This window comes from Zymoseptoria tritici, chromosome 8, assembly GCF_000219625.1.
Source record: "Zymoseptoria tritici IPO323 chromosome 8, whole genome shotgun sequence".
Lineage (NCBI taxonomy): Eukaryota > Fungi > Ascomycota > Dothideomycetes > Mycosphaerellales > Mycosphaerellaceae > Zymoseptoria > Zymoseptoria tritici.
The window spans coordinates 252,449-279,711 of record NC_018211.1 but is presented as its reverse complement, the minus strand read 5'-3'; the positions used below and the strand labels follow the sequence as shown (position 1 = coordinate 279,711).

The 27,263-nt window shown below is 53.3% G+C and overlaps 8 protein-coding genes across 8 annotated transcripts; 2 read left to right on the top strand and 6 right to left on the bottom strand.

Annotated features, from left to right (window-relative positions):
• Positions 1-4,938: 4,938 nt before the first annotated feature.
• Positions 4,939-6,014, bottom strand: MYCGRDRAFT_110329 (uncharacterized protein; the record flags this gene model as incomplete). Its single annotated transcript, XM_003849849.1, has 2 exons — positions 4,939-5,140; positions 5,212-6,014. 2 exons carry the CDS (start codon positions 6,012-6,014, stop codon positions 4,939-4,941), a joined length of 1,005 nt encoding a protein of 334 aa, XP_003849897.1.
• Positions 6,015-11,505: 5,491 nt separating this feature from the next.
• On the bottom strand, positions 11,506-13,141 carry MYCGRDRAFT_61231 (uncharacterized protein; the record flags this gene model as incomplete). The annotated part of the gene is made up of 1 exon (XM_003849848.1): positions 11,506-13,141. The coding sequence occupies one exon, from the start codon at positions 13,139-13,141 to the stop codon at positions 11,813-11,815; it is 1,329 nt and encodes a 442-aa protein (XP_003849896.1).
• A 262-nt stretch (positions 13,142-13,403) lies between these two features.
• MYCGRDRAFT_46281 (uncharacterized protein) lies at positions 13,404-15,107 on the top strand (the record flags this gene model as incomplete). The annotated part of the gene is made up of 2 exons (XM_003850471.1): positions 13,404-14,663; positions 14,853-15,107. The coding sequence occupies 2 exons, from the start codon at positions 13,404-13,406 to the stop codon at positions 15,105-15,107; spliced, it is 1,515 nt and encodes a 504-aa protein (XP_003850519.1).
• A 1,866-nt stretch (positions 15,108-16,973) lies between these two features.
• MYCGRDRAFT_46015 (uncharacterized protein) lies at positions 16,974-17,869 on the bottom strand (the record flags this gene model as incomplete). Its single annotated transcript, XM_003849847.1, has 2 exons — positions 16,974-17,325; positions 17,385-17,869. Coding segments are annotated over 2 exons (837 nt in total), but the record flags the coding sequence as incomplete, so codon positions are not given.
• A 542-nt stretch (positions 17,870-18,411) lies between these two features.
• Positions 18,412-19,332, bottom strand: MYCGRDRAFT_87018 (uncharacterized protein; the record flags this gene model as incomplete). Its single annotated transcript, XM_003849846.1, has 1 exon — positions 18,412-19,332. The coding sequence occupies one exon, from the start codon at positions 19,330-19,332 to the stop codon at positions 18,412-18,414; it is 921 nt and encodes a 306-aa protein (XP_003849894.1).
• Positions 19,333-20,193: 861 nt separating this feature from the next.
• On the top strand, positions 20,194-20,969 carry MYCGRDRAFT_27250 (uncharacterized protein; the record flags this gene model as incomplete). The annotated part of the gene is made up of 2 exons (XM_003850472.1): positions 20,194-20,389; positions 20,446-20,969. Coding segments are annotated over 2 exons (720 nt in total), but the record flags the coding sequence as incomplete, so codon positions are not given.
• MYCGRDRAFT_110326 (uncharacterized protein) lies at positions 20,936-22,708 on the bottom strand (the record flags this gene model as incomplete). The annotated part of the gene is made up of 3 exons (XM_003849845.1): positions 20,936-21,145; positions 21,282-21,305; positions 21,560-22,708. The coding sequence occupies 3 exons, from the start codon at positions 22,706-22,708 to the stop codon at positions 20,936-20,938; spliced, it is 1,383 nt and encodes a 460-aa protein (XP_003849893.1).
• A 383-nt stretch (positions 22,709-23,091) lies between these two features.
• Positions 23,092-24,981, bottom strand: MYCGRDRAFT_21181 (uncharacterized protein; the record flags this gene model as incomplete). Its single annotated transcript, XM_003849844.1, has 2 exons — positions 23,092-23,487; positions 23,605-24,981. Coding segments are annotated over 2 exons (1,773 nt in total), but the record flags the coding sequence as incomplete, so codon positions are not given.
• Positions 24,982-27,263: the final 2,282 nt, after the last annotated feature.

Sequence of the window (27,263 nt, the reverse complement as noted above, 5' to 3'; positions counted from 1 at the left end):
TTCGCTGTAATAATTTCTTAGTCTCCGGACACTAGCATCCCGACTTTTACTCGATCTAGACCCGCTAGTATTCGACGTCGACTAGGAGGGCGTTCGGACTAGAGGCGCCGGCTTAGGTAATTTGCGTTTACACTACGGACGCTCCCTTTGGGCGGCTAGAGTCGAGGCTTCTATAACTATAGACATATATATAAGGATAATATACTAGTAGAGAGAGATAACGAGGCGATATTAAGGGCTCGAGCGGGGCTATTATTATAATACGCTAAAATCTAAAATCCTTAGTAAAACAGTCTACATCTTTAACTAGTCGACCTCTTTATAGACACTATCGATACCTAAACCCTACTAACTAAACCGATGCTTCTAGGGCACTACGTTCGCTACCCGCGTCCGACTGCGCGACGTTATTACGATTATCGGTTCGGGCGATACCGTAGCCGGCACCGGAGAAGCTAACCGACGTCTAGCTAGCCGAATCTAGTTCGGATTTAATATAGTGCCGAAACGACGGCCGTCCGAACGAACTCTATTATCGGATGCTTTAGGCGTAGCCTTTCGATAGCTGGTAGAAACTCCGGAATGCGCTCTAGGCGGCAGGGTAGGACGGCGGACGGAAGAGCTAGGCGCGCGATTAGGAGGGAGGACGGCTCTACTAGATTGCGCCTATATAACCTTTAGCCTTTTAGGGATAGGCGTAGGCGGCTTACCGACTAGAGGGCTAGGCTCTCGTACTAGACTAGCGTAAGGACTATAGACGGACTAAGCGGCAAGCTTATAGTCTAGCTTACTAGCAGCCCTTATATCGTCCGAAGCGGACCTAGGAGATCGCTTAGGACTTATAGAGAGTTCGAGACTTAGATAGCGCTTCTACGTACAAATATAATACGCCCCGACGCGTTCCTAACTCTCCTACAATTCCTAGGCCTCGACCGATTGCGCTAGCTTAAGTAATACTAATAGCTTCGAAACTAGTATAATTATAAGCTTAGGAGACGGTCGGAAGTCTACGGCAGAATAGGCTAGCTCGACCTAGCGAGCTATTACGTCTCCCTTCGTACTAGGCAAGCCGAATATAGAAGCAAGATGCGCAATTACCGTCTAAGGTAGAAGAGAACCGGGCATACTAGGGAATAGTACCTTTTTATAATACAATTTGGCTACGCTAGGCTCCTATTTGTTTAGACCCTCGCGGATCGTCTTCTCGTACGGGCGTCTAGTATAGGCGGCATCTAGGTCCGCCGAAGACGGAATCTATTCGGAAAAGCGGTCGGTAGGTAATATTATATCCTAGTCGTAGATATCGTAATAGTTCTTACGGATACGCCCTTTAGGCAGTAGCTCTACGAAGGGCTTTAAAGTAGCGACGCGACGATAGTCGACTGGACTATCTATATTACGTCTAGCGTTTATAAACTCCTATACGGAATAGTTTATGTTGTCGCGCTTCTACTAAGGACCTAGTTTCGCCCTCGGCTTCTTACGTACCGCCGACGGTAGTCCGATAGGCGCCGGCTCGTTAGTATCTAATCTAGCGTTAGATAGCGCATCGGCGAGATTACTAGCCTCTTTCTCCTACTCCGAGTTTAAGAATCTATCCGGGACTATACGAGTCTAGTTTAGTCGGGCCGGCGACTAGGGGCCTACGATCTATTAGTCGTAAAGGAAGGTAAAAGTTCCGGTGCCCTACCGCTTACTATTACGTATAGCGCGCCCGGCTCGCTACATAATAGTCCGTATGCTAGCGTTCTACGGAAGGCGGTATTAAACGACCCGTTTAATGTTAGGTAGGTCGACGCCTAGACTAAGAGCCTTAGTCGCGAACAGGATCCGGATCTTCGAGTCTAGTTTCTAGAACTCCTTAATTACATTCGCCTACGTTCGCCTAGCCGTCCTACCGTAGTAGGTTCTTACTATAGTATAGATCTAGTTAATCGTTAGGCTTCTAGAGAATTAGGCATATAGGTAGGACCGGAGGCTAGACGCCGCGGTATAGATACCTAAGCGACTATCGATAAATACTACTATTTTCTTAATCGACTAGGGATTCGGTACGCTATTAGCTCCGGTAAGGCGATCGGTTAGATATCGAAGCATCTTATAGTTCCCGAGTATACTATCTAGAATAGCGCAATATCGTATAGATATCTTAGATTAGTTAATCGAATCCCGTACGACAACTATATCGTCGTAAAAGCCGGAGGCCGTCCGATACTTAACAAGGGTATCTAGCTCGAGAGTCGCTAAACAACTAAAGAAGCGAATACGATTAGTTAGGGTAGACCGAAGATTCTTTAGATAGGTATATTCTTTCTAAAATCCTCTACCCTCTATCCCCTACTAGTAAACTAGGTAGAACTCGTCTAATATAAAGAGGCCGAGCCTTTGCCTTACCGCCGGTTTAACTATTAGTTTTATAAACTACAACTGCATCGCTATCTTAGGAAATAACATTAGGTAGGTATACTTCCCGGAATATAGTAGCTTCTACTACTAGTTAGTAAGCTCCGCCTTAGTGTTCGAGTTTAATACTAACAGTTTTCCCTTTAGACACTCGATCTTCTCGAGCTGTTCCTTACTAATCTAATTAAGTAGAAGTACTAAGATCGATATCTTCTTCCGTATTAGCGCCTATAACTAATATACTAGACTCTTGCCCGCCGAGGTAGCCGCAATCTAGACTAGGTCTTTCTTCTCGAAGAGTAGGTGCCGTAGCATACGGACTTGTAGCTTTCGGGTATAATACGGATATATTAGACGGACCGCGCGCTTAGTTATGTTTACCTACTTTGCTATACTTGTAGCTTGTTATCCGTCTAGAAGTACGGGCGTTTCGATAGTATAGTTAATCTAGTAGTATACCTTATCGAACGCGCGGCGGCGCGCTATTGCAACTAGCTAGTCTAGCATATTAGCAGGTAGAGAAATAGAAGGTATATAGTATTCGTTAGGGGCCCCGACCTAAGCGGCTTCGACTACGTCTATATTATAGGCATTCCTCTACGCCGACTAGAATACCCGCTCTAGTAGCCGCCTAACTAATACGTCGTCTTCTTCGACCGGAATCTCTTCGGTTAGTGCTAATACTATCTTCTCTAGCTATCCTTCCCGCCGAATAAAATATACTTTTATACTACCCCTATACAAAATCGTCTAAAGGGCGATGTCTAATACTAACGGTTCTATAGGGTTTTGCAGACTACCCTAGAGGTCCTCGCTATTATCGAAGTTACTTAGGACGTTAGATAGACTATTACTATCGTCGTCGTCGTCGTCGTCGACTACCCGAATGCGCTTAGGTACGCTAGCAAAAGTAGTAATTTCTATGCGCGAAAACGACTCGTCCGATCGATCCTCCTTATTAGTCGCCTTATCTAACGCATTGCTAACTTGTCCGGACTCGCTAGCGCCAAAGCTACTCGAGGTACTCGTCGCGAAAGATCGGGTTAGGTTAGAATTAAACCTAGAAAGACGAGATTTATAGCGCGGCATCCTAAAATCGGCTTTAGTTAAGTTAGGGAGCGGACGGCTAGCTATCTAATAGACAAATTTTAGTTAGTATTAGATAAAAACTAAAGGAGGAGTAGGCATTACCGTCTCGCTATACAAACGCGTCGGTTAGACTAAAGATACGCGAAAGCCTACTCTTCGTTCGTCTAACGCGTTAGGTTAAAACAAATAGCAGGAGGTTGTAGAGCACGTTAATCTGCATTAGATAACTAAGCCGGATTTTCAGATTTAATACCTAGTAATGCTGTCGTCGCCGTTAGTCGTACAGACGCGTTTAGGTGCTAACACTCTATGTTAGTGTAATTTACATATAAAGCTAACACTCTATTACCAAAAAACACTAGTTAGGCCCTTAGACTACCTACAGTAGGGCCAGGTGCTTGCACCTAATTGGCCTGATACGCGAGGTGGTCTGAGCGTCTGAGACTAACCCCCTCCAGCTCTCCGGATGACGTGATCTCCCTCCAAAAAGATCATCCCGCCAAAACGTGGACCCTTTGCGACCACTTTACACTCTCTCCCTCCTTCCCACAACAACCCACCACCACAACCCTCTGAGAGAACACCACCACAAAATGCGCGCCTACTACTACGACAACCTCCCGGGCGACCAACGCCTCCCCCACGACTCCCTCCGTCCCGTCTCCCCCACCAAACTCTCCACCCTCGGAATAATCCACCACCACCTCCCCAACGACCTCGCCGCCGTCGACGCCATCGCCACGCACAGGTCCTACAAAAACCGGGACGTCATCGAAATCTCCCCCTCCTTGTTACCCAACTACGAAGAGAAGGTGAAGTCCTTTTTCCACGAACATCTCCATGAAGATGAGGAGATTCGATATATTCTGAAGGGAGGAGGGTATTTTGATGTGAGGAGTGAGGGGGATGAGTGGATTCGATTGAGGTTGGAGGAGGGGGATTTGATGATTATGCCGGCGGGGATTTATCATCGGTTTACGACGGATGAGAATAATGTGAGTAGTACAGAGGTCTTACGGGATGGTGGACGAGATGGGTGTGGGTAGGTGTGGGTACGGGAGGCTGACAATGTGTGAAATGCAGTATACGAAGGCGATGAGGCTGTTCAAGGAGGATCCGAAGTGGACGCCGTTGCAGAGGGGGGAGGAGACGGATAAGAATGCGTTCAGGAAGGAGTATTTGCAGACGGTGGCTGCGTGAGGACGACTGAGGAGCATATGGACAGCCGGTGCATGGAAATGGACAGGTAGAGGCTTCGACGCGGGGGACGACTACAATGCAGAGCGTGCGGGACGAGGGCGAGAGAGGGGTGTACAGTGCCACAGAGCGTGCGTAGGGTGATACGATCAAGATGAGGTGTGACAGCAACGACTACAATGCACGAAAGAGCACACAATCATCTTCTCATAAATCATATCATATCTTCATTATCTCCTATACATCCATCTAATTCCCTCCTCCTTCTTGCTGCTGCTGTTGATCTACTTGCGCCCGAATCTTCTTCTGAATCTTCTCCAACACCAAAGTTTCCTGATCCGTCAGCTGCAAGTGCTTCGGCAGTTGAATCGTGTGCGACGTGACCTGCACTTCGCGGAGATGGTCGATGTATTCGAGATGGTGGGTGGCTTCGCGGCGGAGGGTGATGTCGCTGTGTGAAGAGTTGTGTTAGCATGAGAGGTCATTTTGAAGCATGCGCATTTCGTGGTGGTCAGAACATACCTGCTCGCATCCGAGTGCGATCCATTCCTCCTCGCCTTCTTCTCCTCCTCCTCCTCTTCTTGCTTCTTCTTCTTCTTCTCCTCCTCCTCCTGCTGCTTCTTCCCCTCCTCAACATCCCTCTCCTCCCTCAACTGCCGTCCCACCTTACTCCCCGTCCACCAATAAACCGGATACTGCCGAAAACAATTATTAAAAATCAACGCCACAATCTGCATCAACACGGAATCCAACAACACAATCGGAACAAACATCCACCCCATCGCAATGGCATTCATCTGCGTCGACGCCAACACCGCCGTCGCACCACCGGGAGGGTGTATCGTGTTGGTCGCGGACATGACCAGCGATGCCATCGCACACCCCACCGCGCCGGAGACCCATTGGATGTCGTTGAAGGAGGAGTTTAATTGGAAGAGTTTCGCAGCGCACACGCCCATGATGGCGGAGAGGGTGTTGCCCACCACGGCGTTGCGGGGTTGTGCGAGCGGAGACTTGATGGTGTTGAAGTCTAGGACTGCGGAAGCGCCGAGGGAGGCGATGATGACGGGGGGATTCCATTGTTTGATTCCCGGGGCGTATTGTCCGATTCCGGCAACGAGGCAAAGGCCGGCGATGGTGGCGAGGAAGGTGACGGGCCATTGCAGGATTGTTGCAGGGTCCTTTTGGGGGGTGGAGCGGTGGCCGAGCCAGCGGGAGATGGGTTTGGGGAGGATGTAGAGGCGGTTGTGAGGGATTATGGGGTTGAGGTAGCGGTCGATGTCCCAGTTTAGGAGTTGTTCTTTGGTGGAGGGTTGGTCGGGCATTTTCGCGGTGGAGATGAGTATGTAATGGGAGTCAAGTGGAGGTTTCGCAGAGAGCAGAACGTCCGTCGCAGCGGAGGAGGAAAATGCGAATGTCTTCTACGGAGTCATGAAAGACCGAAAAATCCTCTTCTTCGCGCGATATGTGGAGCAGTTCTTGAATCCTGAGACAAGGGTGATGCAAAAAACCAGCGGAAGTGCAGCGGAAAGAAAGCGGTGGAGATGGATCTGAAATTGTGGATTCTTTTTGAGATGTGAGGGAAATAGTAGAAGAGGAGAGTTTTGTTATTACAGTTGGCGGGTGCCGCTCTTCCATTCATCCACCGCCCACACCAACGCGACCGACGAGTCGAAGTGACGTGCTGAGACAGAATCGAGCATTTCCTCGGCCATGAGCCTTTGGCCCCCGAAACTGCGGAGGGATGGATGTCGGTTGGTTCTCATCGTGCTGGACTCGTTGTTTTTGCGGTGGAGGAGAGTGTCGATTGTCCTACCTCTTGTACTCTCGTCTTGCCATTTCCGCCATCAACGTCGTCCTGGATGTCCATCTCATCCTCCACCGACAGTCGTGAATCGTGGTGATGACGGCGGTCATGCGGAAGTCGAGCGATGGCTCCAAGCGGAAGGCGGACGGAAAATCTCATACGTAATAGTTCTACCCTTGTAGGTGGGTCGGGGAATCGAGATCTTGGTTCAGGCACCATCTGTCAGCAGCAGCACATGGCACACTTTCTGTCGCGATATTGTGAAAGTCGATGTTGTAGAGTGGATGAAGAAGATGAGAAGCGGATGGAAGAACGACGTGAGGTTGGGATAATCTATAGTCTTGAGAGATAAGAGAAGCTCCATCTTTTGTACCTCCTAGATAAGCAGCATGAAAGGCATTCAAACCGAAGAGGCTTAGCGTCGGAGATGTAACAACCTCGTGCCAAGAGATAAGTCGATGAGCAAGAGCGACATATATTGACAGTCGATATGGGTTTGTCATGGTCTTGAGGAACGAAGTACAATGCATGTGCTCTCACTTTCGCAGGAGCATCATGACGCAAATGACCGATGCTTCTTCATGTCAATGATGCTGATCCAAACTTGCAGCACTCCGTGGTTCTGCTGCCTCGGAAGACCGTTCCCTTGGTTTCTGAGCGATGCTGCAAAAGCACAATGCAGGCCCAGTCCTGTTCGCTTCTCCGTGGAACTACACCCCACTCCAACATCATCTCAAAACTCCACATCATCGTCCTCATCATACCCAGCTCCCTCGCCTTCCTTCTTCATCTCCCTCTCCCACGGCACATCGTCGTCCTCCACCTTGACACAGGTCAGATACTCCAATCCCGCACGCCCGCCTCGCAAATTGCACACGACCAAGTCCTCCACAATCCCCTTCGCCTCGTCCTTCATCTCGCTGAAGACCTCATTGAAGATCTTGGTGTCCTGCGCATTCAAGGGAGGAGACACATGGTACTTCTGCCTGTACTCCCTCGCGGTCTTGGCGGGAAAGTACGCATCTCCTCCCTTGTGGAGGGCCGTGTAGAACTTGCTGAGAGTGAGGAAGGAGATCAAGACCGGTAAGTCATCCATGTGCCCGAATATCAGAAGTCGGATGTTAGTCTTCAGCCATTCATGCCAGATGGCCTTCGCCGCGAGGGCCGCCGGTCGTCCATCCCGTGGGTTCGGACTCAATGTCAGAAGCTTGGCGTTGACGTCGGTTATATGGTAGTGGAGCTCCTTCGACTTGGCAGTGATCTTGTCCACGGCCTCCTGCGGGAGCGCCTTCCAGTCAACGAGGCTCTCGCAGGCAGGGGAGATGCCCACCAGATGCACAAAGGCCTCTTTGTACACTGTCTCATTTTCGAGTTGGATACCCAGCAGTAGCCATCGTGCCGGGGCTTCTGCGATTGCCGCCCACAACACGTCCTCGGTGATGTATCGATTGAAGAGATTGGTGAAGAAAGCAGTGAGAGGCGACCTCGGACCGACGGCGTAATGCTGCGTGGCAATCTGTGCGATGGCTTCCATGTTTGGGAGGGCAACCTCGATGGAGCGATTCTGGAAATTCGCTGGGTGGCGGGCGATGATGCGGAGGAAAGATCGATAAGTGTCGATCCAGTCAGTGCTTGCGAGCGAAGTACTAGGAGGGCCAGGCGTCTGCTTTGCAGTCTCGCTCTTGATGTTGCCTTCAGTCCCCACCTGTGCCGCGTTCGCAGGAGTCTCGGTCGACTTGGCAGGCGGAGTGTAGAGTTCGTCTCTGCAATTCTGTCGTGTTGTGTCGAGAAACTTGCCTTCAAGTGTTGGCATCCCGTCTTCATTAGAGGCCTTAGCGAGAATGCAAAGGTACCTCACGCCGTTGACAGGTTCGGAAGCGGCGGATGAGGCAGTCTCCATTTGCGCTTCGATGCGGTCTATTCCTTGCCTGAATAGCGGAGATGCTGACCTGAGATCTTCTCTCCAAAGGCGGCAGCTCCGGCTCAGATCTTCTCCGTCGAGAATCACCAATACATCTCCGATATCTTTGCGTGCCTTCTTCGACTTTGCCATCTCTGCCAGCGCCTCTTCGATCAGAGTCGGGACTCTGGCAGCTGCAATCTGAGCTGGAGGCTCTGCCCGCACTGGCTCGGAGGGTTTGGGTGCCCGAAAGTATGCTTGGACAGCTTTCTGTAGGTTGCCGCTGGATGCAGAGAGGTAATTCTGTGCAACTACATCCGAAACATCGGACCCTGTCCAGTCACGAAAGTCTTGGGCAGTTTGAAGAAGGGCATCGGCGGGACCGGAAATCGTGTGCTTTACTTGATCCTCAGGGAGAGTTCCTTGCGCTTCTGCAGTGCTGTCCGCCGCGACGGACTGAGCTTCCTTTGACACCTCAGCGAGCATCGCAGGCTGCATCGGTTCTGCCGAAACTATTTGCTGTTGCTCAGTGGAAGCATTGCTTTGCGAGTTAGGGACGTGGTCAATCGCCGTGGGTGTAGATTGCTGCAGCGGTTCGATTGATTCTCCTGGATGCACGGCTGTCATCGGTTCTGCTTGGTCCACGGTCACAAGTCGGGCCGCTGGAGACTGCAATGCCTTGATGAAGTCTGTAGACGCCATGCTCAAAAGCTTCGCATCAGATTCTCCCAGCATTGTCGTCGACTCTACATCTTGCTGCTGCGATTTGTCTGCCAACTTCAGAAGGTGCTTCTTCTTGGGAGGAACGGGCGCCGCGGTGCCAACTGAAATCTGACTTGCCAGGCTGACGATATTGAGAGCGGTGTCACTTGTAGAGAGCCGAGACGATGACGAAGATTGGTCCATCGAATGCAGTGCTGTCACGATCGCGGTTTCCTCGGATTCGGAATCGTCATCGGGACTCCGCACGCCGTGAACTGTACGACGCTTTCTCCGCACAGGCTCTTCGTCTTCACCTTCCAGTGCTCGCTTGTTTGAATCTGTGGGAACGTATCGAGGCGACAAAGAGCTGAGATTCAGCGGCGGGCTAGCAGGACTGGGTCTGTATGCCGGGCTGATGGCGGAGTCTTGAGGAGATGTATAGCCATCTCGCCGCGGACTGGTGAGACTGTAATTTGGACTCGCGGGACTGTATCCCGGCGATGTAGGGCTGTCTCGTTTCGGACTGGTGGGACTGTAGACTGGACTGGTAGGACTGTATGTTGGTGGCTGCATGATGGCGGAGCTGTACGCTGGACTCGTGGGACTGTATGTCGGCGATGTAAGGCTGAAGCCTGGCTGCGCACCGCCGTCCCCATCTCTGAGACTGGGCGGAATGTACGAAGGACTGGTGGCACTGTAAGAAGGGCTTGTGGGGGCGTATGTGGGCGCCCTGGCTTCGCTGGGTTCCGCATCTTCGTCCTCCTTGATATCCGGGCGCTGTTTTCCTGCGGCTCCCGCTTCTTTTCCGGCAGGTTTTGCATCGCGCGCAAGGTTCTTCCGACGTGATTGCTTGGTCCTCGCCATTTTGACTGCCGCGGTTGCGTTCTCCAAATGCCGGTAGAAGTGCTGCTGTGTCAAAGTTGAGTAAGAAGTCGTCGCCCAGAATGTAGGTTTGCTTGCTCCTTTTACCGCGGAAGCTCAAGTCCAAGAAGCCAGATCCGACCGCCGCTTCCACGTGTGATGGAATGCTGTCGTAATTCGGTCGAAGGTCCAGATAGAGTGAAGTGTTCAAGACGAGTGAAGTCCAGGCGCGGTCGGAGTACTGCTTGTGTGGAGAGATGGCGCGCGTTGGCAGCGCTTTCGTTCGATGTGCACGGGTGACCGAATCGTTCGAGTGGCGAGGTGTTGATGGATGTTGTTGAGGGAGAAATGTTGTGGTGTGTGCTTGAGAATGCGTCGCAACGATGCTGATGTCAAAGGCGGCGTTGACGTAAGTGTTGGAGCTGAAGACGAGTGAATGAAGCAGGGACGGCAAGAGAAAAGTGCGTTCTCACATGCAATTCAGCGGCATGATTGTCATCTGCTCGCCGACCTTTGGAAATGTTCACCATGCATAGTTCAAGTGCATGCGAGTTGAGGATGAGATAAGTAACAACGAAACAGACATCGGAGAAAGGGAAAAGACATATGAAAAGGGATGGGTGTCAACATCGTTCATTCAGCTTCATCACTCTGCACCTCTGGATCGCTCATCGATGCACTGACGCTCAGCGCTCTGCTCGAGCGATATGTCTCTGCCTTGAACGCTCTTCTGCCAGTGATGGACTCGTGCCCGTCGTCTCAGCACGCAAAGGAGCCGCTGTGACCTCGAAATACGGTACGGCTATGGCCAACTAGCGCTGACTCCCGAGTGATACGATAAATCGGCAGTCGACAACTCGATGCCCTTGCAGGTTTCGATAGCATTCTTCAAGCCTGCAGAAAGTTTCCAGGGCCCCAATCGAATATCAGGCCATTTCCCCTTTTCGAATGCTGCTCCGAGGGACTTTTAATGCCAGAGCCCCGCTCAGCCGAGTTCATACAACGAACAACATCTCACCAGCTCCACGACAGATCCGCTTAGGATAGTCTGCTCAGCCAGGAAACTTTCGCTCCACTCCGAAGACAACGCTTCAGTCTGAATACATAGCTCCACTCAGCTCGCATCGCTCCACTCACAACTGCACTGGAAACACCACGCAGCACAATAATGAAGCTCTTCACACGTAATGTCCATCTCATCATGGCTGCCACGCTCTTCGCCAACCAGGGGCTCAGCGCAGAGCTGCGTGAACAGGATTATGGTGCCAACTGCATTCATCGTGAAAATATCCGGCGCAGCACGGGTGGGACAAGACGATTCGCTAACAGTCCGATGCGCAGAGGCTTGCAAAGGTACTGGCAAGTCTAGCTGTTGCAATGGGGCTTACTGCAACAACTGCATGTGCGCGCCCGATTTGTCCTTCGAGAACTGAAACGCGCGGATCGGATCGTAATAGAGTGGGCGAATCGGCGAAGGGAACCGGAGGAGGTCTGCTATGCGGGCAACAGCGAGCAAGGCGAGCCGGGACAAATAGAAGCCTGGAGGCTGGTAATAGTGATTGGTGTCGATACAAGATGAATGACGCCAAGGTCCTTCTTGATCTGGATATCAATACCAACGCCCGCAAATGGCCTACAGCAGCGAACCGAAATGAGGTGCGCAGTGATGGCAAAGCGTCCAACACCCGTGGGGAGGACAGTCGCTTGGTCGTCCAGAGATGCCGTCCAGACCAGACTGAGCTGCGTTGGGGCGTAGGAGAGGATTCTGTATGTGGCTCCATGCTGTTGGCAATCGTGCCGACTCTCATGTCCAGCGAGTCGTCAATCTGGGCTTCGTGATCTCATCCGCCTCTTCAAAATCGAATCTCATAGCTCCCAGCTCTGGTCATGTACCTAACCCACTTGACCGAGCTGTAATTGCTCTTCTCAAACACCTTCAGATACCGAACCAGCAGTCCCGAACTCGTGAACATCAACAAACTGAATTGCATGCTCAATGGCGGCCGGCTCCACGCCTTGAATGTCGTCATGGTGCTCAGCTCCGCCTCCGCGCTCAGCACAAATTCGCTCTGCCCGGCAAATCGTGCAATTTTCCACTCGATCACGTTCTCACTAGGAACGTACTTCGCCTTGCCCTGGGATGTGCGGTGGGTGGTCGATGCGGTGTTGAGTGGTGTTGGTATGCGGATGCTGACGTTTGTGGCGAACAGTTTTGCGCCGTAGTTGGAGCGGATGGCGATGCTGTACTCCACCTTGCCTCTGCCAATCTCGTTGACAATGGCGTGGACTTTGAATGGGAGGTTGATGTTCTCGCTGCAGCGATATGTCATGAGCTGGAAAGAGCCGTCGGGCGGAATGAAGGATACTGTGCGGTCGGTGGTGAAAGAGCTGAGCTTGACGCATTGGTGTAGGGAGACGTCTTCGAGGGTCACGCTTCCTGCGGCGGCTTTCGAAGCTTTGTTGCCATTGAGATTTCCAGTCGGTCCGAGAGTGTTGAGAGAGGTGCCATTAGCACCACTCGCAAGAGTAAGGGCATCATTGAGCCCGAACTTGCATTCCGGTGTTCCAGAGAGGTAGGCTCGCATCTCAATGGCTCCATTGACATCCGCGCGAAGGACGGTCCCAGAAGCCGAGACGAGCAGATTGACATCCTCAATGACATCCACAAAAGCTTCGTTCTTGCGGTACTTGATGTTATCCCGCCGCCATGAAAGAGCTCCCGTAGCTTGCATTGTGATCTTGCTGCTGTCCTCCATCGCACGTTCCGACTTGACTCCTTCCGTTGTGATGTACATCTTCAACGTCTCCGTCTCGGTATTCTGAGGGTATCCGAAGTCGAGGATCTCATCCAGGAGCTCATAGACCATGACGAAATTGCTCTTGACGGCCTCATCGTCGAATCGTCCGAAGTAGCTCTTTCCCAATAAGACCAGCTTGTAGAGGAACTCGAAAACCAGTGCACTGTTGACATTACCCTTGCTTACTCCTACGATGTATATGTTCTCGCTCTTGATATGGCTGAAGGTCGTGCTGCCGAGTGTGAGGATTGGTGATCGGATTTGAGGGTTGCTGATGACTTGAATGCGGAAGACGTCGGCGAGGCGTGGTCGCATATCCTGGCGAAATGCTCGGAGGATGAGCAATTCGCCCTTTTGATTGAAGAGCAATATCCCGGACAACATTTTGGGCGAGGATGTTGTGGGTGGAGGAGAGGAAGCTATGGCAACATTGTCGGTTCAGGAGGGATGCAGTCGCGGGGAGAGGGCGGAGATGCCAAGCGATAGAGAGCTACACGTCTTCCCAGAACGCGTCCTCCACCACTTTTGAGAACACGACAAGGGTAACATGCCGAAACGAAGGAAGACAGATGATGCAACGGAGGACGATGACCCAACCCCGAGGAAGACGAGGCAAAGTGTGAAGGACGACGATGACCGCAATGCCATGCCCAGTCCAGTGCAACCGGCGGAAACACCCTCCAAGAGAAAGTCAATATTGAAGGAGACTCCCAGCAAAGTCAATGGGTTCACATCAGTGGATGGCACGCCTAGCTCGCTGAGAAAAGTTTTGTTCGCGACTCCGACGGAGGCAAAGGAGAAGGTCAATGGGAAGGAGGACGAGGAGACACCGACAGCGGTCCGCAATGATCGATCGGCGCATAGAAAGAGTCGACAGACATTGCAGAAGCAGCTGGTAGAGGTGGAGGATAGTGAGGAGGATGCACGGGATGAGGCGATCGCGGCGGCAATATTGGGCGAGGAGGACGACGAGGATGAAGATGGGGAGGATGAAGAGGAAGACGAGATTGCGGTCGATCTCACGGCAACTCCTTCCAAGTCTGGCAAACCACGCGGTAGACCCAAGGGACGACGACGAGTGCGGACACCGAGTCCACCACCGGATCTCCCTTCTCACGAACTGTTCTTCTTCCAGAATCGTGCAGGCGGCAACAAGACTTCCACAAACACTCTCGCGCCTGGTCTGCTTCTCAACCACGACGACTACTTCACTCAGATCAGCACATACACGGACCCTCACCAGGATGACATCTCTCGACTAGAGTCACTTCATGCTAGTGCATTCTCGCAATGGGCGTTTGAACTCTCCCAAGGCTTCAACATCTGTCTCTACGGGTACGGCTCCAAGCGAAATCTGGCTACGTCCTTCGCCACGCATCTCTACCAGCAGTCAAGCCCGTCGCCGACAATCGTGGTAGTGAACGGCTACACTCCCAATATTACTCCGAGAGACATCGTCCAAACTTTGGCATCTGCCGTTCTACCAGAGTCCATCTCCTTGCCAGCCCAGCCTGCGGCAATTCTCGACATCCTCCTCCCGATCCTGAATCCCGCAAAACACGACATTCACCTTCTTATCCACTCCCTCGACTCGCCTCCTCTTCGCCGTAGCCCAGTACTGCCACTCCTCCTCGCTCGTTTGTCCTCCCATCCTTGCATCTCTCTCCTTTGCACAGTCGATACGCCTTCCTTTCCATTTCATCCGGTCCTCTCCCATCCGCAAAGTCCGCCATACCTCTACCATGATGCAACGACTTTCGCGCCGCTGACGCTCGAACTGGGCGATGTGGTAGAAGATGTAAATGCTTTGCTGGGACGGAGCACGAGACGACTCGGAGGCAAAGACGGCGTGGCATACGTGCTGAAGAGTTTACCCGAGAATGCAAGACGTTTATTCGCAATCTTGGTAGCGGAGCAATTGGCATTGATGGACGAGAGCGGAGGCGACTTCGCTTTGTCCAACGGCGCAGGAGCTACAGGCAGCGGAGACGACGATGCCGGCTCCCTCCTTGGCGCGTCCGACGACGATGTTGCCGCCAACGAAGCCCCCACACCCACTAAACGAGTCCGCGGTAAAGGTCGACCGGAGAAGAAGCCCAAAGCCAAACCCAAAGCGTCGAAGACGAAAGTCCAGCCTTCCGCCGGCGGCCAGGGAGTGGAGTACCGCGCGTTGTACCACAAAGCTGTGGAGGAGTTTGTGTGCAGTAGTGAGGTTGGGTTCAGGACGTTGTTGAAGGAGTTTCATGATCATCGTATGATTGAGAGTCGGACCGACAGTACCGGGACGGAGAGGTTGATTGTGCCGTTTGGGAGGGGAGAGTTGGAAGGGGTTTTGACGGAAATCGTGTGATGGTCAGACCGAGCAGTGCTAGCGGAAGAGGCGTAGGAGAAGACGCAGGGTCTCACAGCACTGAGTCACCAGAAGGGCTGTTCGAATGTATCCCTTGCCTGAGGAAACAATTCGGGTTGTCCGGTTATGAAAGGAATGATCGACACTTGTCGTGCAGAATATGAATGAACCTCACCACTCACAATTTATGCTCGATGCAGGTGTCCCACATATGGGATCACACAATGGCTGTCCTTCGCTTGCCATAGGCTCGGAAGACTCTTGCTATCAGCTCGACGGAGACATGGACCGAGATTATTGGACCGAGAGACATGGACGGAGACTCATGGCGTCAAGACAACGTTGTATACGGCAATCGAGCCATCATTGACCACTCATCCATCGCTTTCACCCTGCACCAAAGCATTGGGACAATACCATCGTTCTCTTCGAGCTGCCCTCGATCACTTCCTTCCAAAGAACTCCAAGATTGCGGTCTTCGTCCACCAAGTTCGGAACCGCCTCGCATTGCCTTCTTGGTTCGAAATGTGGCATGTCCTCGACTAATTACACACCGCATCATTGTTGGGGTCGGCGCCCTGGGACAGCGGGTCGAATGAGCAGTCGTGGTCCTGCGTACTGCATGCATTGGCCTGCAACACACGCCAACGTTAGTGAGGACCCTTGACAGCATCATGTCACACGTCCACGTCGATGTCCACATACCTTTTTGCACTTCCTCGAATCCTGGCCACCGCTGCCGTCGGGTGCGTAGCAAGTGCCCCAGTAGTTCTCCACATTTGAACCTCGAGTCACGTCGTACGGGTCGCATGACTGCAGGTTTGGTAAGTACGATGCCAGACATTAGAGTGTGGAGAGTAAATACATACACCATAGATGGTCGCAGCATGAGCGGCGGCGGCCACAAGGGAGAGGATGACGGCAGTCTTGATAGCGAGCATAATTGATGCTGAGTTTTGGAAACCGTTCTTAGTTATTCTTTGTTAAAGAGAAGGGTCGGTTGAGGAAAGCAAGACGATAGAGGGTGCAGACGAGTTAATATAGTCAGTTGGCCAAAACTCCGTCGCGGTATTTCGAGGCCGGCGTTGTTCAACAGGGGTTCTGCTAGTAGATAGCCGATTGAACAAACCCCAGTCGCGGGACTTCGAGGCAGTGCTCGCGACACAACCGTGGCCAACACGCTCCTCGATGCCGCTGGAAAGCCGACAATTGCCGCAGTCCCAAGCGCCGGTGTTCCCATCTGACCGCGAGAATGTCTTTGAACGAGATCCCTGATGCGTGACGCAAGGATTGTGAGATCGCAAGGATAATGAGATCATCGCATGACTTTACACTCAATCATCGTGCCAACGACGTGGTGCCATACGATAATGGCAAGGCAGTTAGCAGGAGCTGGACCAGGTCGAAGACGAGACCGGGATCGAGAGAATGCTCAAGTCGAGCTGCTGAGAATGTCGCGAGAGGACAGGGATGACGATCAATCGCAGTTGTTCACAAGCTGGGTCCAAGTTTTGTGACGAGCAAGCTCAGATCCTGGAGGACTCCATGGTCTCGTCCGCCGTGCTGCATACTCTGGTCGCGGCCAAGCTCACCAACCAGGAGATCGGGGATGTCCTGACGGAGGAAAGTGCGAGTACCATGGTCGGGTTGCCGAAGAGCGTGGTCGGAAAAGTGAATCAGCGGATTGGAAATGTGACGACGAGAGCCAATGCTCGCGCTGCCGTTGGTGTGTTTGCGGATGATGTGAGGTTTCGAGTGATGTAAGATATCTATTCGTAAACCGATACCATGGAACATTCGATCCGGAGCAGAAAGGGTTGCGAAGGAGACGAACTTTCCTCCTCAATCATCCCTCCAACCCGAACCTCATATCACCTCCTCACCCCTCCTCAACCCATACTCGCTCAACCACACCCCTTTTCGATTCGCCTCCCCACCCACCACCTTGAAGAAAGCCTTCATCACCGGCGCAAAATACGACACCCCCGCCGCGAACCAGTTCACCGCCCACACCCTCCAGGGAGAGTCGCTATCATACAGCAGATTGATGGCAGGTGACAATTTCTGTCCCGCTTCCACGAGCGGACGCTGCGCTTCTTCGTACAGAGCCAAAGCGGCGGGGATGTCGTCAGGGTGCGTGGACAGCGCGCCGGCGAGATTGTAGGCGCCGGAAAGGGCGAGGGTTGTTCCCATGCCGGAGAGGGGGGAGGGGGAGTGGCTGTTCATCTCAAGTCAGCTGAGGGTCGGTGCGGGAGGGTGAGGGAAGGGAAAACTCACGCCGCGTCTCCAAGCAGCACAACCCGTCCACGACTCCACTTCTCCATCTTCACCTGCGCCACAGGACTATAATAAAAATCCTCACTGTCCTCCAATTCCCGAAGAATCCTCTCCTCTTGCCACACCATCCCCCTAAACGTCTCCTTCATCAATTCCTTCTGCGCTTTCGTCTCGCCATACGCACTCCTCGCCACCTCTTGAAACGGCGCGGCTTCCTCGTCGGAGGAGGTTTTCTTGTGCATAAACACCGTCACCCGATCGGGACGATCACTCGGTCGAATCATCACGCCTCGACGGCCTGGTGCGTGGAACCATCGCCGCCAGTCATCATCCGCTTCCGTGCGAGGCATGGAGAAGAAGGCGCCGTAGATGTCTAGGCGATGAACTCGATCGGATTCGCCTGAGAGGCCGAAGACTTGTCGGCGGGTTTTGGATTGGAGGCCGTCTGCGCCGACGACTAGTGTGAAATGTAGATACTTACCGTCCTGCTGGTCCGCGTACTACCCTTATATGCATCTCGAGTTGATGACGACGCTGATGTTGTAGATGTCGTGTTACCATGAAGGTAGAGGAAGTGGTATGCCGCGAGAGGTCGCCAGTGGAAAGTCGTACAGCCAATCGGACGCGAGAAGTCGATCGTCGGCCGAAGACCTCGAGCCTCAGTCACAACTTCTTCGAAACACGACCCGAATGGAGTATCGTTGGAGATGGACACAGATGAAGTCGATGATGTTGGTTGAGTGCACTCTTGATGCTTGGAATGCCCAAGTGTAAGTGAATTCGTCGGGTTGGCGTCACGAAGCAGATACGAGCTTGGTCGCTCTGGAGAGGCCGAGCATCTGTGCTCGTGTGTGACGACAGCCATGTACAAGCGAGAGATTGCGTCTGTCCAGATGCATGGTCTGCATGCCGCGTAATGCGTGGTCCTCGATTGTCTCGATCGATCAAACGAACGCCTTTTCATTTTCCATGTACGCCGCTCTACGCTGTAATAACACACTCCATTCCACCCTCAAGCACCACCACTCTAGTATCCACGCTTCGCCAACTTCTCCTGCTCGCGCATATCTCCACAGTTGATACCAACCATAGCCTCACCCAGGCCAATGCTGACCTCCATCAACACCTTCGGGTCATTGTAGTGCGTAGTCGCCTGCACAATCGCCTTGGCCCTCTTCGCCGCATCGCCCGACTTGAAAATCCCACTGCCGACAAACACACCGTCACAACCCAACTGCATCATCAACGCCGCATCCGCCGGTGTCGCAATACCTCCCGCTGCGAAGTTGACCACGGGCAATCTCTTCAGCTGTGCCGTCTGTCTGAGCAGTCCCAAGTCACACTCCAACTCTCGCGCCATCATCCTGAGATCCGCATCACTTGCCGTGCTGGCTTTGGCAATCTCCTGGTTCACCGTCTGCATGTGTCGCACCGCCTCGACGACATCTCCCGTGCCGGCCTCGCCCTTTGTCCGGATCATCGCCGCGCCCTCTGCGATTCTCCTCAATGCCTCACCCAGATTCCTGCATCCACACACGAACGGTGCGGTGAAGACGCTCTTGTCGACGTGGTGGGTCGGGTCGGCGGGTGTGAGCACCTCGCTTTCGTCAATGTAGTCCACGCCGATGGCCTGGAGGATCTGGCACTCGACAAAGTGGCCGATGCGAGCCTTGGCCATGACGGGAATGGTGACGGCGGCCATGATCTCTTGGATCATCGAGGGGTCGGACATGCGAGCGACGCCGCCGTCTTTGCGAATGTCGGCGGGCACGCGCTCGAGGGCCATGACGGCGACGGCGCCGGCTTCTTCGGCGATGCGGGCTTGCTCGGCGTTGACGACGTCCATGATAACGCCGCCCTTGAGCATTTGGGCGAGGCCGGCTTTGACGGCGAAGGAGTTGTCGGCGGCGGCGTGGCCGTTGCCGTTGGTCGTGGCGGAGTCTCCCATCGTGGTGGTTAGTGTGGAGCGGTAGGCGAGTGGTGTGGAAGAGGGTGCGTCGTTGCTGGGCATGTATTTGTTGAGGTGGTCAAGAGGGAGGAGTCTGTGGGAGATGTATATGAAAGGTGTGAGTCAAGGATGTGTTTGACAGGGCGTAAGAGGTTGCTCGAAATCGTCTGATAGAAAATTGTGTAGCAGTCATCATTTCGAGGGTCCAGATCAAGCACGAGACACTGCGGGGCATCGATTGTCCCTGCAGATCGGACGCCCGCGATCTCGGAATCTGAATAGACACTCCCAATGCGGCAACAAACGCCGAGCAATCACATGTTACGACGGCGAGGGTGTGAAAGGACAGAACGACTTCACTTCAAAGGACGCTAAAACCTCCTTCCTAGACCGGCACTGCCACCGTGCTCATGTTGAGATGTTCGTCGGAGTAGAGTCATCCTCAATCTCCGAGAGTGAAGGACTGCATTGACCTCGAGAAGTGTGGTTCGGAGCCGGTAGGACTCGCCAACGCCGACATGTCACGACTCCTCAGGCAGATCCCTCGGTATGCAGCTGAACATGAGCTTCGGTATAAGAGGAATGCGATGTCTGCTTCTGTGATAAGGTTGTTCATGTTCATATCCTGAGACCAAGGCGAGGACTTGCTTGATTCGTATACTACCGGAATATATACTTGAAACAAAGACTCGTTCGATATCAACTTACAACACACAGCAGAAGACCGTCAACATGGCCACTCAATTCTACATCGAAGAGAAGGACTACGCTTCCTTGAAAGACCAAGTCGTCGTTCTCACTGGTACATCAATCCACCACGCCACCATCCTCAACGCCACCACCACCGACTAACCCCATACAACAGGAGGAGCATCAGGCATCGGCCTCGCAACAACCAAAGTCCTCCTCTCCGTCGGCGCCAAAGTCGTCTCGGGCGACATCAACGAACCTCCCCTTCAACACTCCAATCTCACCTTCCTCACAACCGACGTCACATCCTGGGACTCCCTCCTATCCCTCTTCGACCTCGCCAGATCCAAACACGGGGACATCCACCGTCCGTCCACTCCCCTTCCTCCACCTCCCCTTTCCACCTAACCCTCCCTCTCCCAGACATCTTCGCCAACGCCGGCATCTCCGGCCGCGCCAACTACCTCGAATCCCTCTTCTCCCCAACGACCGGCAAACTCCTCGAACCCCCGACTCTCGTCTACGACATCAACCTCCGCGGCATGCTCAACACCGCCTACATCGGCCTCCACCACCTCCGCACCCAATCCAGCAAGCCCACCACCGGCTCTCTCGTCTTGACAGCTTCCGGGTCTTCTTTCCTCCCCTTCGGCGTCACAGACTACACAACAACCAAACACGCCGTGCTCGGCTTCCAACGCGGCCTCCTCCCTAACCTCATCGAACAGAACCTCCCCATCCGCGTGAACGCCATCGGCCCTTCCTGGACAGAAACAGGGTTGGTACCCAAAGAGCTCTGTCAAGCGGCGGGGATTGAGTCGCAGTCCGCGGATGTGGTGGGGAAACAGGTTGCTGTACTGATGGCGGATGGTGAGAGGCAAGGGCAATTTATTTATTCTGCGGGAGGGAGGAATTATGAGATTGAGCAGAGTGTGTTGTTGCCGGCCGCGGTCTCGGCGACGGGTGGGGTGGAGGTCCAGGAGCAAGAGGCGTACGAGAGGTTGAAGAAGTTGGCGGCGAATTTCGGGGTGGATAAGGCTACGAAGGAGAGGCAGGTGGAGGTTGCGAAGGGGAAGGAGGAGGTTGTTGCGGCGCAGTGAGGGGGTTGGGTGGTTGATGATGGCTGTGAGTGGGGAAGGCAAGTTGATGGATGGTACTTGTGCCGGAACAGGTCCTGTAGTTCTAGCTTAGCACGACGTTTTCATAGGATGTGCCGATAATTTTAGTGGTACGCTTTGATCCTCGTCCTGCTATCTTACCTGTACGCTGCCATGGCGGCCTTGCTAAGCTGCTGACAGTCATCCCGAGTTGGCCAACTCACCCTACCAGAATACTCTGGATCATTGTCACTTTGGTGGCCGTCGGGAGGGAGGTGCTGGCTGAGAATTGGCTGGTACATGTTCATGTTCTCCTCGTCGGTTCTCGTCCATAGGTTCGTCCTCGCCGAACATTGCAGTTCAGCTATACCCACTCCTCTCCCCACAACACCTCACGCGCGAATCTTCATCAACCCAACCCCATTCCTCACCACACCCACCAACCCTCCTGTCTGCAAACTCTCACTCCCACCTCCACTCAACCGATACTCGATATCCGCCAGCCCCTCCAACCACGCCACCCTCGTTTGCGTCGGAACCTCCAACTCCGACAACTGCTCCCCCATCGCCGTCAGAATATCCGCCAACGCCAGTCCCTTCGTCTTCTTCAACGTGTTGATCGTACTCAGACACGACCCCACGTTCGCCGTCGTCAACAGCGTCTGCACAATGGTCGCGATGTCTCCCGGATGCGGTGCCGCAATGCAGTCGTAGATCGTCTCGTTCGTGATGAGATCTCGTGTGATATCCTTGCCCGTCTTGACTTTCTCTCCAGGCACATTCAGCGGTGTCGAGGATGCATGACATGCTTGCAGCACATTCAGCGCCCTTCGCATATCTCCCTTCGACAGCGTCACCAGGCTATCCGTCGCATCGGGCGCGATATTCACATCCTCCTCCCGCACGACCTTGTCCACCAATTGTCTGATATCCACCTCTTTCAACGGCGAGAATCGAAATCTCGTACACCGCGACAACAACGCCGGACTGAGCTTATGTGTGTAATTCGCAATGATGCAGAACCGCGTATTGGCCGTGTACTTCTCCATGATCCGCCGCAACGCCATCTGCGCCGTGCTGGTCATGGCGTCCGCCTCGTCGAGGATGATGAGCTTGTAATTCGCAATCGTGCTTTGCTGGGCTGACTTGTCGAAACTGCCGGCGAAGATCTGTTTCGTCGAGCTGAAAGTTTTAATTTGTTCCCGGACCACGTCGATACCTCTGTCGTCGGAAGCGTTCAATTCTAGCACCATTTGTCGCATGTTTTTGTTGCCGTAGATGCGTCGTGCGAGAGCGAGGACAGTTGAGGTCTTTCCTGTTCCTGGTGGGCCGTAGAGGAGGAGATGGGGTAGGCGGTTGGAGTCGACGAATTTGTTGATCGTGGCGAGGATGTCTTGGTGGCCGTGGACGTCGTCGAGGGAGCTGGGGCGGTACTTCTCGACCCACGGGAGGGTGTCTTCGGCTTCGATGGGGAGGTTCGCGGCGCTGCGTTTGCCTTTGGCGGTGGTGGAAGAGGAGAAGGTGATGTCGTCGGAGGGTTTGGAGGTTGACTCCATGTCGACGTCCATGTCGTCTTCGTAGTCGGACATGATGGCGGTGATGTGTGGTGTTGAGGGAGTAAAAAGTTCGGATGTGTGATGTTGGAGAGTCAATAGTGGTGGAGGCTGAGAGCTTTACCAGAAGACGCGCTGCCAACGCGTCGAGGCTAAATTGGCTTTGATACGAGCGATACGAGACTCCGGATGACAGTCGACACAGCATGACCGCACAAAGTCTATTGTATCTATACAAGGTATGTCTGTGATCATAACATGCGCCCATCACAAACGCCGCTCAACGCTATGCAAATGCTGTATGACCCCCCTCTCACTCATACTTCTTCCACCACCTCCTCACTTCACTTCTTCCCACACATCCAATCCATGTAATCGTCTACACTGTTGATCTCCACCCTCGTCCGGTTCAACGGCTCATCAACCAGGACCACCGTCTTCCCCTCGTCCTTCTCATCCACTTTCTCCCGCAACTGCCTTCCCTTATCAGACATGCCCCTCAGCAGCCGCATGAAACCGTCGCCCCTATTCTTCCTCCGCTCTTCCTCCCGCGATAGCGGAGGCGCGTCCGGATCGTCTGCATCCTCTCTAGAATTGTATGCGAAGCGACGGCGTGCTTTCATATCCTCGTACAGCGCCCACTGATGTCGTGTGATGTTGTATTCCTTGAGGATGTAGTCAATGTCCCACTTGTCGTCCGGCCGGAGACTAGAAGGTCGTCCGTCGGAAGGAGTCTGGCCGTTGACGGTCGATTGCACGATGACGGTGGCGTAGAAGAGTGGTCGCAGTTCTTCGGAAGACTCGGCGGTCATGGTCTTGTCGACGTTGTCTAGGAATTTGGCGTCGGCGGAGGCGTTGCTGGTGTTGATCAATTCGCGTGCATAGGCGTTTGCGTCTTCTTCGGATGATGTTGCGGGAATCTCTTCATCGACCGGCGTGTCTTGGTCACTGGACCCCTCGTCCTCTGCTGCGGCCTTTGCGAGCGCCTCGTCGTTTTGCTCAACGTCTGTGGAGAACCCATCGCTTGCCTCCTCCCCCACGACGTCATCTTCTGGCTGTGCTGCCGATGCAGTTTGAGCGTCCTCGGCAGCCTCATCCACGACCTTATCAAGATGAGTCTCCTCTTTGCCCATCACGTTCCGCTCAAACTCGGCGATCTTCGCCTTCTGCTTGCTCTGAATGGTGTCAATCTCGTCTTCGGTCATCGGCTCAGCAAAGATGTGCAGCGAGGTGGGCATGTCTTGCTTCGCATCGACCGTCTCGAAATGAATGCGAAGTGACTGCTCCGGGTACTTCGCCGTCGCTTTGTTCAACACTTCATTCATGAGATCCAGACTGGCGCGGAATTCCTGATCGCCCAAGGTGGGGTCCGTTTGACCGTGCAAAGCTCTGTCCATGTCGGCCATTGGCACATATTGGAATCCAAAGATGCGCTCGACATTGTGGTATGCGACGAAGATGCCATTCATCTGTCCCATGCGTGCTTGGAGCATGTACTTGACCATGGTGGAGCGCATCATGTCGAACCATTCTTTCTCGTAGGAGAACCATCTGCCTTGGTTGGAGAGAAGTTCGTACCCGGTCATTTCTTCGTGGTCGTGCGACTGCATGCGGACAGTGACCACTGCGCGAGTCTTGAGATCAAAGGTGCCGTTACCTGGCAATCGAGGATCATAGGCATCCAATTGCGAGCGCATCAAGAAGTCACGCATCGTGGAGTATTGATAGGTCTCTGGCGCCAATCGCTCGGCATCCGGGATCTTGCGAGGATCGCTTTTGCGGTATCGTTCAAATTCCGATTTGGGCTGGGTGAGAAGCAACTCCATGGACTTTCCAAGCAACATCAGCACGTTCGCATTGTCGTACTCCTTATCAGCATCGATAGCGTAGGTGCCATTCTTCCATCTGAGGAATATCGCACTGGGCGCCTTGTTGACGTTGGTCAACTGATTGCTCGTGGTGGGTCCTACGAATCCCTTTGACATCATGTCCAAGTTGAGCGGTCGCCAGTTGGATAAGAGATGATGGAAGTGTGCCAGGGAGCTGGTCATGCTCGACGTAGATCCAATGTACTTGCTTTGGGTCTTCTTTGCCATCTGCACAAGGGTCTGATCTTCGGACGACGTCTTGTACTCCTTCAGCGAATCAAAGTCGAACTCGACTGCTGGCATGATGTTTTGTAGGTAGGGATCAAAGTTGTACACTCTCGACACACTGTCTTGAAGTTGGTAGACACCCGGGTTGAAGAGCACTCGATCCAATCCGTACTCCAAGAACGGCACCGGCGGTTGAGGAAAGTTCAATGGCTTGATCTCGAGCGACCCAGGTGATGAGGTCTTGATGTCCACGCTTGGTTCTGTCGACTCTGGAGGGTCGTCTGCTGGGGGAGATTCTTCTGCTGGTGGTGGTGCGCTGGGTGCAGAGTCTTTGTCCACTTCGACTCCGGCAGGAGCCGTAGATTCAACAGACTTCGATTTGAGGGAGTCTGACTTTTTCGCCCGGCCAGGTTTCCGTACCTTTGACTTTCCGGGCACCGACAGCGCGTTCTCCATTGCGTGCTCGATAGACACCCCATGCTTTTCAGAGCGCGAGGCCAGGTAGTCTTTGTAAACGGCGCTTGTGTTCGATTGACCCTTCGCTGCATCTTTTGTGCTGGTGTCTGCATCCGCACGAGTATCGTACAAGCCAGATAGGCGTTTGAATGCGGAGCCATCAGGAACTTTGGGCTCCTCAGGTGCAGAAGGAGGTAATTCGCCAGAGACAGGCTGCGCTTTCCCAGATAACTGATCCACGAGCGACTGTATGCTAGGATGCTGTGCATTCGCAGTGCCATTGCTGCTATCGTAGCTGCGGGTTCGTGCGATTGGTTCGGGTAGACCGTATGGTTGACTGGCGATGGCTGATGGTCCGAATTTTAGAGTCTTGTTCTTCTTGCCAAACGACTCAAAATAGAGGACATTGTCATCGGTCGACGAAGGAGCCGCATTGCCTCCAAACTTGGGCCGCCTCGCGTGTGCATCGACGAGGTTCACGATCTTGTAATTCTCGTCTCCGCTTGTGTCTTTCATCAATGATGTGTACGACTTGGTGGGCTTGACTGACAGAGGCTGGATGCCGACCGCAGAGGAGATTAATGACTCTGCAGAGTCCTGCGCGGCGACAGATTGCTTGGACGTGCGGGACTTGTTGTCCTTCGAATCAGACCACATCTTATCCTTGATGTACTTCAGACCTGCCCTCCAACCTGTGGGCTGCGAGGCAGGCTTCGCAAAGTGCTCTCGCTCTTTCCCTGAGGTGTCCGGATGCTCAGCTGTCCTCTGCTGAGAATTGTCCTTCGCTTGCGCGGCTTCTCTTTCTCGTTGTTGAACCTCTTCATCCATTGCGTCTTCTTTCCGCTTGAGCTCCTCTTTCATCTGAGGTCCCAGCCGATCAAGAAGCGACTTGACATCGACTTTTGAGGATGCAGGGACATGTTCGGAAGTCGACTTGGTAATCCTGGCGGCATCGACGTTGGGATTTCGTATAACTTTCTGTGTGGTCCTCGGGACATTGCTGCTGAGTCGTCGCTCCTTACGTCGTTGAATGAGTCGTCGCTCCTTACTGTTTGTAGGCTCTCGCGAGGATGTGCCCTCTGCCACCACATCAGCAGCCTGAACACCGAGTGGTCTGAAACTCTCGCTGGTCCATGGTGGCCCTTCACTAGAAGTCGCAGCTGGTGCAGGGGCGTTTGACTGAGTCTCGAGCGGTGACAGTCTTCGCCATGTACTTTCGGCCTTTGCAGGCTTGTCTCCAAAGCGATGGTTGATGTCGTTCAGAGCAAAGACGTCCTCATCTGCGGCGCGACGAGACGCCACCTCGGAGCTGCTATGTCGGCTCTGGCGACGACTGAAGCGCGTCGCCCGTTGTGAGCGACATGACAGACACACATAGCCTTGGTTGGTCCATGTCGGTGGTTTGAAGCCCTTTGCCAGCATCGGAAATGGGCCAGCGCGGTGGTTGATGGAGAGACTGATAATTTTGAAGCGCGACCTGGAGTCTTTGGAGTAGACTTTTGGACCGATGTCATGACTCCGGGACTTCGGCCGATCTTGGCGTTGACATTGACATCGACATGATCCGCAGACCTATATACATCTTCTCTACAATGTACTGAGATCTCAAGGATCCAGTAACGCGGTTGTGTCCGCGACGTGCTTCGAGTACAGAAGGTTGCCTCACAGTGCCGATGCGATGCAAAGAACAAGGAATACTGAATGAGCCGTTTTTTATCATTCTCCGTGAGCATGCTTCAAATCCGGTGACGCATGAACAAAGCCAACGCGCCCTTCTTGGAGACAGTCTTGTTGATGCCTCCTTTACTCCAACATCTGCTACATACCGTCGCAGTCTGCAAAGGAAGTCTTCCTTGTTTGAGGACCCATGCGAGGTCTTCAACAAGCCTCATCAAATTCCAATCAACCCGCGCGCCGAATGTTGACGACTCGCATCAAGTCGACTGGCCACGCTAGCGCAACTCAGTCTGCACTTCACCTCTCACGCTCACACTCAAACAAACAGGACATTTCACCTCCATCCTGTCAGAACTTGCTAT